Raw genomic sequence first — 15,000 nt, forward strand, 5'->3', positions numbered from 1 at the left:
AGATGCGAGCTAAGCAGCGAAAAATACTTGCTCGAAAACCTCAATCATATGTGTCAAATCAAGTAAATCTACTTTTAACCGATCAATATAATCAATTCTAGATCCCTACCACACATAACTCCTTTGAAAAAGAAAAAAAAAAAAAAGCAAAGAAAAAGAATAAACGAAAAAAAAAAAAAAAAAAAAAAAAGACAACAAAAACCAAAAAAAAAGAATAAAAACAATTTTTTTCTCTCGAAGAAACTTTTCCGAACTTTTCTCATGACTTTCGAACTTCAAATAAACAATAAGAATTTGTCAAATCCCGTAAGAAAACAAAACGTTTATATAGCGTATTTAAAAAAAAAAAAAAAAAAAGAAAAAAAAGAAAGAAAGAAAGAAAGAAGGAAAGAAAGGAAAAAAGAAAAGAAATAAGAAAATATTAAAATGTGTGCATATATATAAATGTATATATATGTATATATGTATATATGTATATATAAATACATATATGTATATGTATATATATATATATATACGTATATATACATGCGTGTGCGTATATGTGCGTTTGTGCGTGTGCGAGTGCGTGTTACGAGTCTCTCTCTGTGTCTGTGTGTGTGTGTGTGTGTGTGTGTGTGTGTGTGTATGTGTGTGCATATTAATATAAAATTATAATATATTTGTAGATATACAAACTCTTTTAGTCATTCGGAATAGTATATAGAGTCAATATTGCGGAAAAGTAACTTACCTACTTATACCCATAGACTATAGGTATCGACTACTTGTGATTAATTTATGGAAGAAGAAGTATGTGATTTAAAAGCGTATACTGCGATAAAATCCATTAAATAAATAAATAATATATCAGAGACGGAGTCTATCGAAACGTGATATTAATCATCGCGACATAAGATTGATTTAATTATGAAAAATTTCACACCTCGTTTCGTTGAATCAACTTCACAATTTTTATTTACTTTCTAAATTAAAAAAAAGAAAAAAGAAAAAAAGAATGAAAAAAAGAGAAAGAAGGAAAAAACTGATACATGAAAAACACATCACAATTTGTTCACAATGCGTCTGATCAAAATTAGATCGACGTCTTTGATCATCTCGCACATACAATTGATTTTTTCAAAGATCATCGAATTTATCAATTTGTTTCTTTGAAAATTTATCCAATGTCTGTCAGATCGACGATGTCTATACGAGAAAATCATCGCTCGATGGAAATTTTTTTCCTATGATATTTACTGATACAGTCAATGTGTCAGTATAGTCAATGTGACTAAAGGTTTCATTGACTAATCATTGTGTAGTTATAAATAAGAAAAAAAAAAAAAAAAAGAAGAAGAAGGAAAAAGTGATACATCGATGAATTTCAATACGTCGGAGGAGATAAATCATTGACGAGCCACGAAATATGTACAGGAAGACATATTTCAGAGAATTTCATTGATTTATCGGTGAGTAAGATAGATAGTAAATAAAAAAGGTTCGTAAATTGATATATATATATATATATATATATATATATATATATACATATATACATAGATGCATATATATATATTTATCAGTCATCATCACATCACTTTTTACGATTACAATAAACAACAACAAATTTGAAATGCAAATTCGTTTGGGAAATAAAATTTGAATCTTCGATGAAGAAATTCAAAATAGCACGTTAGAAGAGGAAATAAATGACATTAGACGCTAATACGAATAAAATGACAATGTCTTTTGTATTTACAATTCTCTCTCTCTCTCTCTCTCTCTCTCTCTCTTTCTCTCTCTCTCTCTCTCTCACTCTATCTCTCTCTCTCTCTCACTCTATCTCTCTCTCTCTCTCTCTCTCTCTCTCTCTCTCTCTCTCTCTCTCTTTCTTTCTATCATACGTACGCCGATACGTTAGTTCACAGTCTATAAATTTCTAAAAATGCCATAATACGATGCGAGTATTAACTATATGGATTTAAACTAGAACTAGATAACAAGCGACATTCTTCGTCTCGCACGTCACTCAATCGTAAATATTCGATTTTGACTAATTGGAAGAAATATTGTTTTGCATTAAGCAATCTGCAAGATCTGTTATATTATAATACATAATATCATCGACTATAATGGCAATGACAATCACAAAAATCATTATACCGAATAAAACTACGACGACGACGACGACGACGACGTTCGAGTGATCGGGAGAGCAATAGGAAGAAGTAATCATGATAAAAACATGATTTACTTTGATCAGTATCATTGCGGAGTTATAGTAATATCACAGCGTAGGCTTCTCCTCCGCAGGTTCTTCCTTTATTGGATGACCGCATTCCATCAAGGCAGGATTTGCAACGGCGATTATGTTATCACCGCGAGATGCTATTACCTAAACGTATTAATTTCATTCAAGTTAAATTAATAAAAAATTATTTACACATGAACGATCGCAACGTAAAGATTAAAAATAATAATAATAATAATAATAATAATAATAATAATAATAATAATAATAATAATAATAATAATAATAATAATAATAATAAAACAATCAAAAAAAAAAAAAGAAAAAAAGAAAGAAGGATATTTGAAATTGTTAAGATGTTATATTACTTTTAAATTGAAATCATTTTCCTTGTCCGTATTTTCCGTTTCGGCGTCGATGGTATCCTGAAAAACGATACGAAAGGACTGTCAGTCGATTTAAAAATATTATACCTATCGAATAAATTGACTCACATGCATGGACGATGATTCCTCATTCGAAAAAGAAAATTGACTGTCCGAATCGCTGATTTCCTCGACGTTACTACCGAATACTCCGTTGTTATTCTTCTTCCTCCAAACTGGACTGGAACATTGCGAATATCTGAACATCAATGCGTACTCGTATTTGTTATATAGTAACAGTATATTATGGTTACATAATATACCATCTTTATCTTATTTTTTTAATATCATATTCAAAATAATAACAAGGTAATAATCATATAATATGAGCATCGAAAGTAATCACCTCGACGAGCCATGTCTCCTAATCCCAGTATTATTAATGTCGGTGACGGAACATCGAAGATCCAATTCTTCCTGAAAAACAGAACTGCTGTAGACGGTAAAAGCGCAACGAAGAAGAATGAAAAAGAACAAATTGATTTCGTTTTGAATATGCATTTTCGAATATAACTGATATTGATGAGAACACAAAAAAAAAAGAAAAGAAAAAGAACCAAAAAAAAAAAAGATAAAAAGACAATGCGACTCGCTGAGAAACCAGGCGAGTAGCGTAGAATCTGAGCGAGTCGCGATTGGTGAACAAAGAACAAGTCACTTCTTTTTTTTTTACTCAGCTTGTTACATGCCAAAAAAAAAAAAAAAAAAAAAAAAAAAAGAAAGAAAAACAGCTAAAACCAGCACCAATCGTTAATCGTATAAAAAGTTTTATTATTAGTATAGATAAAATCAATGCTTTTCAAGCCAATAATACTTATCAATAACTTGTGAAATTGTATTTTTAATGATTTTTACTGAATCGAAGTATTTTTGTTTAAAAAAAATTAAAAATCAGTCGTATCGAAAAGAAAATGTAAAGTCAAGAAGAACCAAAAAAAAATGGCGCTATGAAATGGCACAGATGGCGCCATTTTCGATGTCGATAATTTAAAACAAAAATGAAGGAAGACAATTCTTTTGTTTTTTTCTTTTTTTTTTCTCTTTAAACACAAACAAAATTGATACAAATCAACTCTTCAATTTTAGAAAACATTAAATCAAACTATATAATTGTAACATTCAAAACATTTACGATGATTTTTTTCGTTTGGGAAAAGAAAAGACAAAAAAAAAAAAAAGGAAAAAAAAGAAAAAGAAGGAAAAAAGAATTAGTAACTTTAATTGTAAAGGAAGAAGTGCGAAAGCATTGAAAGCGTGCAGATATTAAAGGACATACTAATTTACATGCAGACATGCTTCGCAACGACTACATATATACTTGACCTTTTCCATCCGTATCTCGCGTTAGCGAAAGCAGGATGGTTAAATGGCGCGAGACGAGGAGTAGTGGGTGCTGCGTGTGCGTGTTTGGTGTACGTGCTGAATGTACTGTTAGTAGTAGTTAACGCGCGACTATGCGAACATGGCAGGTCAGCCAGGAAGGATTAGCATGATTTATTTTTTTGGATGGGCCGAGCTAACCTGCATCGCGTCCTCGGCCTCACCCTCGAGTTCGAGCTTTCTTCGTTTTCCTCGCTCGAGCTCGTTCTCCTCGCCGTTTTCTCGTTGCCTTGACGAGGACATTGACAGACTGTAAAAAAAAAGAAAAAAAAAAGAAAAAAAAAATAGTGAAGGTCAAAGTAAATGAAGACTTTCTAACAAAAGGAAAAATATACGAGAATTCAATTTTTCTCACAATAAATTTCTTTTTTAATTACATTTTCTATATTTATTCGAAATTTTATTTAATAAATATAACTTTGAATGAAAAAATCAAATTTGCCCAAATTCCTTAATCAAGGATCTTAAAACAATATTTCTTTGGATGTTTATTTGGAGTCTCGAATAAAAAAAAAAAAAAAAAAAAAAAAAAAAAAAAAAAAAGAAAGAAAGAAAAAAAGGAGAACTGAAGATTTTTAATGGATCTCTTAATTCTTAATTGAAACTCACTATTGACTTTTCACGTAATGATACCCAGAATCCCGAACAACTCGACGTGCTAATGGAAATAGTTCATCCCTCCTGGTCAGAAGAGCCGGGACAAACCTACATATCTGTGCAGCGGCCTCGTTTACACAGATCTCGTGGAGCGTCAGCGGTTTCTCTGGTTTTCTTTTACAGTCGAACCTACCGTAAATTGCGGCATACTTTCTGATCTCTTCCATTCTTCGGGGATCATTGTCGGGCATGGCCATGACCAGCTGGCAAGGTCGAATGTAATATTATTATTAAATAATTGATACATAAACTCGTTACTTGACATATAAATGGAAAAGATTAGGAGAAAAAAAGGTCCAAAAAAAAAAAAAAGAAAAAAAAAAAAAAAAGAGGAAAAAGATCCTGAAAATAAAAGGAAAATATTAATATCTTCACAAAATATACTCACTTCGAGATTTTTACAAAATTTCTTTTTAACATTATGAGGCTTAGGATCGACCGGTCTGATCGTAGCAGCAAGTCTTTCAGCAGCTTCGGCAAGCCGTTGTATTTGTGAATGGAGAAGCGTAGGGGTGAGTTGAGTGGGACTAGCAGGAGCACCGGTACCACTCGGACTGGGTGTAGTTCCACTACCACAAGAGGACTCGCAGGTGCCAACTTGAAGTACACCGGGACTGTGAGAAGTTGGTGGCACGTAGGACGCTGCAACTGGTACTACAGAGGAACCAGGACTTGGAGTTTGTCTATATGTCGTAGAACCAGCCGAGGCAGCTACGCTTGTCACCGAAACGATAGGACTAACGCTTCGACAAGGAAGCATCGTAGACGTAGTCGTAACCGTCGTCGATGCTGTCGTCGAGAAAACAGCGACTTGTGGTACTTGTGGCACTTGTGATACTTGCACTTGTGCTCGAGGACTGGCACAAGGAAAACCAACGACCGGTGGTGGATTTTTACATGTCCCACTTGTTGGTACGACTGGTGTTTGAAAGAGCGCTAAAAGATGAACGATTCTTATAGGAATAATTACAATTTATTTTGCAATTGCAAATAAAAAATAAATAAATTTATTTCAGTCGTCTAGAGAAATGAAAGAAAAAGAAATATGACAGAAAAAAAAAAAAGAAAAGGAAAAAACAAAGAAAAAGAGAAGAGACAGATAAAGAAAGAGACGATACTTTACAGGGATTGGTGAGCCACTCCTGAAGGGCCTTCTGAAGTCTTCGTACATGAAGAGGCTTGCTGGCCATGCCGACCAATGCCATAATTTCAAGAAACTCTTCCTCACCGGCATCGCACAATTGCTGCACGTCGTCCCCTCCTATTACATTACGACAATAGAAAACTTTATCGATGGAACAAAAAAAAAAGAAAGAAAACAAAAAAGAATGTATATCATCTCCTACGATATATAAACTCTCCTACCTACCCATTTCCAATAGAGTATCATAATAGCCGAGTAACGAGGCCCGTTGCATCACCCGGTACAACTGCAATTCTGCTTCGTTTTGTGGCACTGACGTTTGTACGACTGAAAATACGAGATGATCGATAAGGAAGAATAGAAAGAAAAATAAAAAGAAAAAGGAAAAAAAATCCTTGCAATAAGGAGTCCCTCGGGTATAATGGTCAATGTCAAGTTCTTCTAATTAACCTGTGATCACGTGATTAATCAAGACAATTAATATTCCACGAAGGAATTGTAAAGAAGAAGAAGAAGAAGAAGAAGAAGAAAAAGAAGAAGGAGAAAAAGAAGAAGAAAGAAGAAAGAAGAAGAGGAAGAGGAGGAAGAACAAGAAGAAGAAGAATAAAAGGAAGAAGAAATAGAAGAAAAAATAGAAAAAAAAGATGATATTAAATCAGTACAGAAGATCGTACGATCTCGAGCCGAAAGAAGATCGAAGATTCCCCCGATCTCGTTGGGTTCTTCGGGACTCGGGACTAGTTTCTTGCAAATTTCGTGGAATCGCGAGAAAAAGCCGCGTGCACACACGTACGGCGTATAAATTAATACCGGGAGCAAACGTAGGGGCCCGAAGAGGGACACGGGACGAAAGGGGAAGCAAAGGGGAGACCCGAAAAAACTGGCCGACGGTCTTATTACGAGAGGCCGGGCCCGCCGGTCTCACGCTTATACGTCGTTGGGACCTAGGCAAGCGAGTAAGGGAGAAAGAAAGAAAGAAAGAAGGAGAGAGAGAGAGAGAGAGATAGAGAGAGAAGGGGAGAGAGAGAGAAAGAGCGAGTTCACAGGCATTGGTGCGCGCGGGGTGGTGACTCGTTCCGCGAGATTTTTCTGACGCGTGAACGCACCGCACCGCATTGCACCGCTCCGCACCGCACCGCATTGCTTCGACCAAATTAATAAGAGAGAGAAAGAGAAAGAGATACTGAGCGAGGGTGCAATCCTCGTTAACCCTCTAAGATTAATCATCTTTGATATTTACTATTTTTTTTTTTTTCTTCTTACTATTACGTTTAATCATTTCTAATTATTTTTATTAGACAGGCTTTTCTTCGAAATTAGTTGGAAATTATTATTATTATTATTATTTTTTTTTTCTTTTTCTTTTTTTTATACGCAACACTAAGATCCACGTAAATATTTCGGAATGAAAGATATATGATTATAAAATATCACATATTGTATTTATTGGATATTGAATTATAAATAAAAATGTAATTTTATTTATAATAAAATTCATGATTATAAGCAAAGTTATTTAACTTCTTAATTAATTCCAGTAGTTACGGGTTAATGATAAAATTTAACATTTTTTATTATAATATGTCGTATTTATTACGAATTAAATTATATCAATTGGATTTATTGTAATAAATTCCGTAATATTTATAATAATATAGGAAATAATTATCAATTCTATTAAACGATAAAGATTTCCATTGGTTTTATAATATAATAATATTGATATTAAATTTGAATGAATATTTTAAAAAGTACTTAACGATTGGCGGAGAAAATTAATTTAATAAATTAATTTAATATTAATATTTTTTTAACAATGACATTTTTAATGAAAACATATATTAATCAATTAAGTTGAGCCAAGATATTGTAAATAAGAATCTGGATACGATTTAAAGATTGAACTGACATAGGTATTGGAAATGGTTAACCCTTTCCTTTTTCTTCTCCTTATTCTTCGTAAAGGAAGGTCTCCTCTACGAGATTATATAATGCTACTCGTAGAGGACCGTCTTATGTATTATTTATTATCCGATAAAAGTGTGTTCATCGTTCGGTCGACCACAAATTGGACAAATCGTCGATACATTTTAAACGAGTCACCCACTTGACTTCATCCTTTCAAATATCTTTACTTTATTTCTTTTCCTTTCTTTCTTTTTCTCTTTGATTCTTTTCTTTTTTTTTTCTTTTTTTTTTACCACTGCACGATAAATTCTGTATGACTATACTATATATATATATATATATATATATATTTCAAAATAATGATACATGTATAACTCTATGTTTCATTTTGCCTGTCATTTTTGCTTGTTATGCTGCGACTATGTATTAAAACTTCTATTTCTAAACTAACGATTAAGCATCATGTGTGTGTGTTTTTTTTTCTATTCCGTGCGCATCACTAAAATTATAAAGCAACGATAATAAATATGACAACGTAATTAATTTGATCTTTTTAAAGCCTTCCTCAAAAAAAACATACACATGTACCGTACACGTATGAATTGATAAATATATATATGTGCCAGATAATTATGAAAGTAATCTAATCGTGAATTATTTTTAATATATTTTTCATTTTGAGATATTTCGATACTTAGATTTGAATTATTTAAAATTTATTTATTTATTTTTTTTTTCTTTTTTTTTTTTTTTTTGTTAACGACAAACAGAAAAAATAGTAAGTATAATATATTTATTCTTGAAAAATAAAAAATTCTTTCGTGTAATTAAAAAAAATAGCCTAATGTACAAAATACATACGTCTTTTAATATCTCAAACAACATATTTCCTTATTTCATGTATGTACAAAATCAATCACATGTACAATTGATTACAGTTCGATATTCGAAATAGGAAAAGAAAAGCGAGAGAAAGCAATAAGAATATTGCTAAAAATTATAAAGAATAAACATCCTTCAAGCGCATTCGAGAGCGCGTATACACGCACGCATAATTGCCAAAGAAAAGAAAAAAAGGAAGAAAGAAAGAAAAAATACTCGTTAATTATCAAGAACATTGAATAGTAACGAGTAATATGGTACACATGGTAATAACATATAAATATAGGCATACCTATCCAAAAAATGTTTTTTCATTCGCATATTCGTTAATTATTAAAAACACTGAATAGTAATAAATCTCATGTATTGCATGGATAGTTATTACACACACATACATACACACACACATGCATGCATACATACATACATACATACACACATATCCTAAAAAATTATTTTCTATCCATATTATTTTATATTCGCTAATTATGAGAAGAAAAAAAACATTGAATAGTAACGAGTCACATGGTTCACATACCAAACTACTACGTATATATATGTATATGTATATACATGTATATATGTGTATATATATATATATATATATATATGTATATTATATATACCGTGAAAGACTTGGTAGTTAGGTAGCTAGATAATCGCGAGTATTTCAAAAAGGTTCTTTCTCGTAGGGTACTCCTCTCTGAGGGCGCAGAGAGGGCGCCGAGAGGAAGAGAGTCTCGCTGGCTAGGCCTGGGCATTGCATTTACATAACGACTTTTTTGGCACAGGGTGGTCGCGTTTTTGTCGTTTGAGAAGGCGCGCGCGATATTCCCCTCTTCCCATCTCTTCTTCTTCTTCTCATAGGTAGAAAGAGAAAGAGAGAGAGAGAGAGTGAGACAGGTATAAAGGAGCGTCGTCGGTAACGCTCGCGAGAGGCACGCACTGCCTCCGACGAGGCTTCGAGAAAAAGCCGATCCCTCCGTTGGCCTCCCTGGGAACGATACGCGCTCGCGAGACCGCTTTTCGAGAAGAAGAAGAAGAAGAGGATCGTTTCTTTCGAAAGCGAACGCTCGGATCTCCTGGCGTGCGGCTTTGGAATTTCGAATGCGACGCCGATCTTTTCTCTCTCTTTCTCTCTATTTCTTATACGTATATATACATATCTATCTTTTTCTCATATATATATATATATATATATATATATATATATATATATATATATATACGTTTCAATTCTCTCTCTCTCTCTCTCTCTCTCTCTCTCCCTCTCTCTCTCTCTCTTTCTCTCTGTCTATCTCTCTATTTTGTCTCTCATTATCTATCTAAATATATGTACAACCGATAAAAATCGAACGAATCATCGTCGTCATCAGGGATAGCTTTGAAGTTAGATAAGATTATCATTGGTGGTGGTGTCTGGTATTACGTAGAAATATCCCTCTGGTTAAGCTATTTTAAGAGAAAGAGAAAGACGGATAGAGAAATGCGAAGGGTGGCATATAGGAGTTCTTTGTCCGAGAGTACCCGTTCACTCTGGCTCGCGCTCTCCTTCGGCTACAAGACAAAAACGGGTCTAGTTTCTTAGGAGCTGCCGTTCTCTCGCATTCGCACAGTGCAGTGCCGACGACGTTGACGATGATGACGATGACGACGATGACGACTACGACTACGACCACGACCACGACGACGACGACGACGACGACGATGACGACGACGACGACGACGACGACGGCGCCGACGATGATGCCGACGACGACGACGACGACGACGACGACGACGTCGGCAACGGCAACGGCAAGCGACGGCGGTTAGTATTTCGCTTTTTGCCGGCATTGTAATCAAGGAAGGGTTAGGTGAGTTTTTGCCACCCTACCTCTCCCACCGTCCGGACAAAACACCGGGCAGATGGACTGAGTCGCCGCTCCCACCGCGGCCCTCCTTTTCCTCCCTCTTTCTCCTCATCCTCATCCTCCTACTCTTTCTATCCTCTTTCTCCTCCCTCTTCTTCTTCTCGTCCATCCCTCTCTCCCTCTCTCCCTCTCTCTCTCTCTCTCTCTCTCGCTCTTTCTCTCTCTCTCTCTCTCTCTCTCTCTTCACCACCACGGTCAGCGCTCTTTTTTATCTCGCTTCCTTCTCTCCACCACCACCACCACCACCACCAACACCAACACCAACACCAACACCACCACCACCACCACCACCACTACCACCACATCACTACTACTACCACCACCATCACCACCACCACCGCCACCACCACCACCACCACCACCACCACCACCACCACCACTACCATCACCACCACCACTAGAACTCCACCACTACCACCCATATTCTGCAGCCCTCCGATCGAGCGCCCATCGTTCTCGGTACTCTCTTCTTCACCCTCCGTTCCGAAAAAAGAAGAAAGAAAAAGAGAAAGAGAAAAAAGAAAGGGAAAAAAACACCTCTTCTAGAGAACGAGTTTACCGAATTGTAGGAGAAATTTTTCTCTGGCACTCCGTTAATACGGTTTAGTAGATAGGCAATAGTATTATCCATTCGATATTAATTTTCAATTTCATATATCGCTTTAATAAACGCGATACGTGATCAATAAATTTTCTCGTAAAAGACGTGTCAGAATTAATTCTCAAAGTTCATTTAAAATACATATACTTGTTCAGAAATTAATTTCTCGAAATTGTCACCTTCGTTAATAGATCTTTGTTAAATGTTGTTTTCTCAGAGAATCTAAAATCTACTTAATCCAGACTTTAATTTTCTTTTTCTTTTCTTTTTTCATTTTATTTTATTTTTTTATTTTTTCATTTTTTTATTCTTTTCTTTTCTTTATAAGTAAGCACCCTTAATCATTAATATTTAAAATTAAATTGTGATCTGAATTTCTAGAAATTTTATAACCGTTAAAACTTTCAGACCCCTTAAAAAATAACGAAAAATGTCGCCTTCCATTGGAAATTGCTCGTACACCGAGATTGGTCCTTACCCTGTGCCACAATTCTCAGGGGTACGGCCCATCCGTTTACCCCTCCACCAAAATCCTACCCCTACCTTTACTGTACCCCCTCGAATCACCCCGCTCTACCTTTTTTTTTTTGGATACCTGTCCCCTCCTCATTTCGTACTAACGATAGAAAATGGTCGGAATGTCTCTATGGGAAAACGTGTTCCGCCATCCTAAGAAAAAAATGTCGATCCGTTGGAATCGCAAATCGACGAGTCGGATAATGGGTATATATATATATATATATATATATATATATATATATATATATATGTAGATATGTAATAGAATAATATGTTCTACTTTGAACGAGACAGTTAAGAATGTTTTCTATTTCCTACATTAAATATAAAATTATCGTATTAAGACGTTTCGCAATCGTACGATTTAAATATTGGAATGTAATTTTTTTGAAAAATTTTTTTCTCCTTTGAAAGTTTGGAAATTTCAAATTAAATAATAAAGATTGTATTGTATGACATTTTTTTCAATCATAAAATTTTGTCGATTATAATATTTCTCATATTGTTTACTACTATTCTTATTATATAAAAAAAAAAAAAAATATATATATATATATATACATGTATATAATTGATTCATTTGTATCATTAAGATATTTAAAAAATATATTCATATCAATTCAATCTTAAACCAGATATTAATATAAATGTATAGATATGTTAATTGCCATAAAGTAAAACGTAGTATATCTAACATTATTACTTTATATTTCGTAAAATATAGCAGACACAGTGAGAAGCAACATTAACATAAATATATATGCAATAGATAGCTCATATTTTTTTCTACTCCGAAAATATTTATAATAAATTCATTAAAGTAATCATGAAAGAATGTCGATCATACCAATATATAAAAGAAAAAAAAAAAAAAGAAAAAGAAAGAAAGAAAAGAAAGAGACGACAAAAAAATTGCATCCCTAAAAATAATAATAACATACTGAAGGATCTATGACAAAAAGTCTTTAATAAATAATTAACCTATCTTCGTAACAAAAAATATAAAAATAAAAGTAAGTACCTCACCTAACTTACGTACCTATATGCACGTTTACAATCCTATATTAAAAAAAAAAACAAAAAAAACTTTAGAAAAATAATAAGACCAAAAGAAAAGTAATAATGAAAAAAAAAATGAGCAAATGAGTGCTTGTTAATTGAACGCGAAGTTCGATCGTATCCTGCGTACGTCACGCAGGATAACGAGGCGGCTCGTTCCTCGTCCTTCTCGTCCTTGTTCTTCTCGTCCTTCTCGTCCTCGTCGTCCTCGTCCTCGTCGTCCTCGTCCTCGTCCTCGTCCTCGTCCTCGTCCTCGTCCTCGTCCTCATCGTCGTATCAAAGGCGAATTCGTCGAAAGGAGAAGCAAGAACGCGGACCGAAAACGAGACGAAAAGGAGAGAAGAGAAAGAGGAGGGGGTGGAGCGAAGAGTAGGGAAGAGGAGAATAAGAAGAGAAGAGGAAGAGAGGAATAGCGAGGAGGTGACTCGTAAGAAAAACGAGTTATCCGAGTCGCCTTTCGGTCTTTCCTCGTGCAAATAGCACGAGCTTGCTTGGATCGTAATAAGCGAGAGAGAGAGTAGTAGTTGAAGAAATGAAGTCTGCCTCTGTCCGGGGAACGGAAAATAAAGGAGTTCGGAGGTCGATTTAAGGATAGCCGCCGACTGGCGAAAACATATTTGAAGAAAAAGTCGTGCGACTGCCTGACGAGATCGAATAAACAAATACAAGTTGGAATCTCTCTCTCTCTCTCTCTCTCTCTCTCTCTTTCTCTTTCTCTATCTCTCTTTCTCATTCTCATTCTCTTTCTCATCAGCAAATCGTTCGTACGCGACGCATACCGATGATCTTCGGCTCCTTGTAGATTTTCTTTTCTTCTCTCTATCTCTATCTCTCCCTTTTCTCTTTTCTTTCTTTCTGATCACGTTGAATTTTTATCGGCGCGAGACCGAGACTAAGATAAGCCTAACGAGGCTTCATTGAGAGTCTCGAAAAAAGTCCTTTCCCACAAGTGTCTCGAGGAATAAATCAATTTTTTTTACTCCTACCCTAAAGAAAGAAAGAAAGAGAGAGAGAGAGAGAGAGAGAGAGAGAAAGAGGGAGAGAGAGGTTTCAACTTTTTTCCTCCATCAGTAGCATACGTAAGGGTTAAGGTCCCGCGAACGCGAGGGTCATTTTTTTAACGAAAGGATCCACCGTCCCTCCTTGGGTCGCATCTCTCTCTCTCTCTCTCTCTCTCTCTCTCTCTCTCCCTCTCTCTCTTTTCATGTGAGTATTACGCCCACCTGTCCTTTCCTACCCGACTTTTCTTTATCTATCTCATTTAGGTGAACGAACTCTCTTACATACGTGTATTAGAATCTTCCATTAATAAAAAAAAAAGAAAGAAAAAAGAAAGAAGTGAAAAAAAAGAAATAAAAAAACGGAATTAGTATGTGAGAGAAAAAGAGTATACCGCATGCATCTATATGTATATGTGTGTATGCATATGTGTATACATGTGTGCACCAGCGAACCCTTTTGTTTTTTTCTTACGAAAGGGTTTCCTTCCGACTTTTTTTTTCCTCTCGAACGTGACGTTAACGATATGCGTGCACGTAGATATAGGACACATGTAAGAGTGAACGAGAGAAAGAGAAAGAGGGAGAGAAAGAAAAAAAAGAGAGAGGCTTGTCGATCTATCCGATGGACCCTTTCGAAAAAGTCCAGCGCAGGTAACCGTGAAGTACCACGCACGGCAAAATTCGAAGACTAGGGCCATTCGCGTTTGCATCGCGCCAAGGGATTATCGCTTACATTATAAAAAAAAAAAAAAAAAAAAAAAAAAAAGAAGACTATACTAGAGAGAAGGGTGGGAAACTAAAGGGGAGGGGGCAAAGAAGAAGAAGAAGAAGAAAAAAAAAGGAAAAAAAAGGTGAGAAAATAGGACGAGCATTTCGCCCCCCCTCCCCCACGCTCCCCTCTTATTTCCTTCGTTTTCTTCCACGTCTTCTACTTTTTCTCTTCCTTTCTTTTTTTTTCTTTTTCTTTTTCTTTTTCTCCTTTTTTTTTTTTTCTTTTCGACAAGAACGGAAGTAAAAGCACGAGAGGGAAAATGTAAAGGTAGTGTTGGTAACTCGACGAGCTTTTAATTTATTCGCGTATGGCTCTCCGTTGTCTATCTCATTCTTTTCTCTCTGTTCCTTTTTTTTTTTTTTTGTGTTCTGTGAGAACGTCGCACACCTATTCGCATTCTCGTGCGAACGAAATTATCTAATTTAAGTTATATTCATATATAGTTCAGTATTCTAATAATATATTTTATAATAATAATAAAAATAATAATAATAATAATAATAAAA

The 15,000-nt window shown here is 34.9% G+C and overlaps 1 protein-coding gene across 13 annotated transcripts in view; it reads right to left on the minus strand.

The window, feature by feature from the left end:
- Positions 1 to 607: 607 nt before the first annotated feature.
- LOC124951457 (NGFI-A-binding protein homolog) overlaps positions 608 to 15,000 on the minus strand; it is a 21,361-nt gene continuing 6,968 nt past the window's right edge. For 2 of the 13 annotated variants that reach the window (XM_047499857.1, XM_047499867.1), the window contains 9 exons: positions 6,065 to 6,166; positions 5,819 to 5,956; positions 5,084 to 5,631; positions 4,648 to 4,898; positions 4,180 to 4,288; positions 3,005 to 3,075; positions 2,728 to 2,857; positions 2,602 to 2,679; positions 610 to 2,377 (listed from right to left, as the gene is read on the minus strand). In XM_047499857.1, the coding sequence (XP_047355813.1) occupies positions 2,270 to 2,377; positions 2,602 to 2,679; positions 2,728 to 2,857; positions 3,005 to 3,075; positions 4,180 to 4,288; positions 4,648 to 4,898; positions 5,084 to 5,631; positions 5,819 to 5,956; positions 6,065 to 6,166 (1,535 nt within the window). In that variant the 3' untranslated portion in view covers positions 610 to 2,269. Of the gene's footprint in view, positions 2,378 to 2,601; positions 2,680 to 2,727; positions 2,858 to 3,004; positions 3,076 to 4,179; positions 4,289 to 4,647; positions 4,899 to 5,083; positions 5,632 to 5,818; positions 5,957 to 6,064; positions 6,167 to 15,000 lie in introns of those variants that run through there. The other 11 variants (XM_047499863.1, XM_047499864.1, XM_047499860.1 and 8 more) reach the window with 11 other exon arrangements.

The sequence above is a fragment of the Vespa velutina genome, chromosome 9 (genome assembly GCF_912470025.1).
Source record: "Vespa velutina chromosome 9, iVesVel2.1, whole genome shotgun sequence".
NCBI lineage: Eukaryota > Metazoa > Arthropoda > Insecta > Hymenoptera > Vespidae > Vespa > Vespa velutina.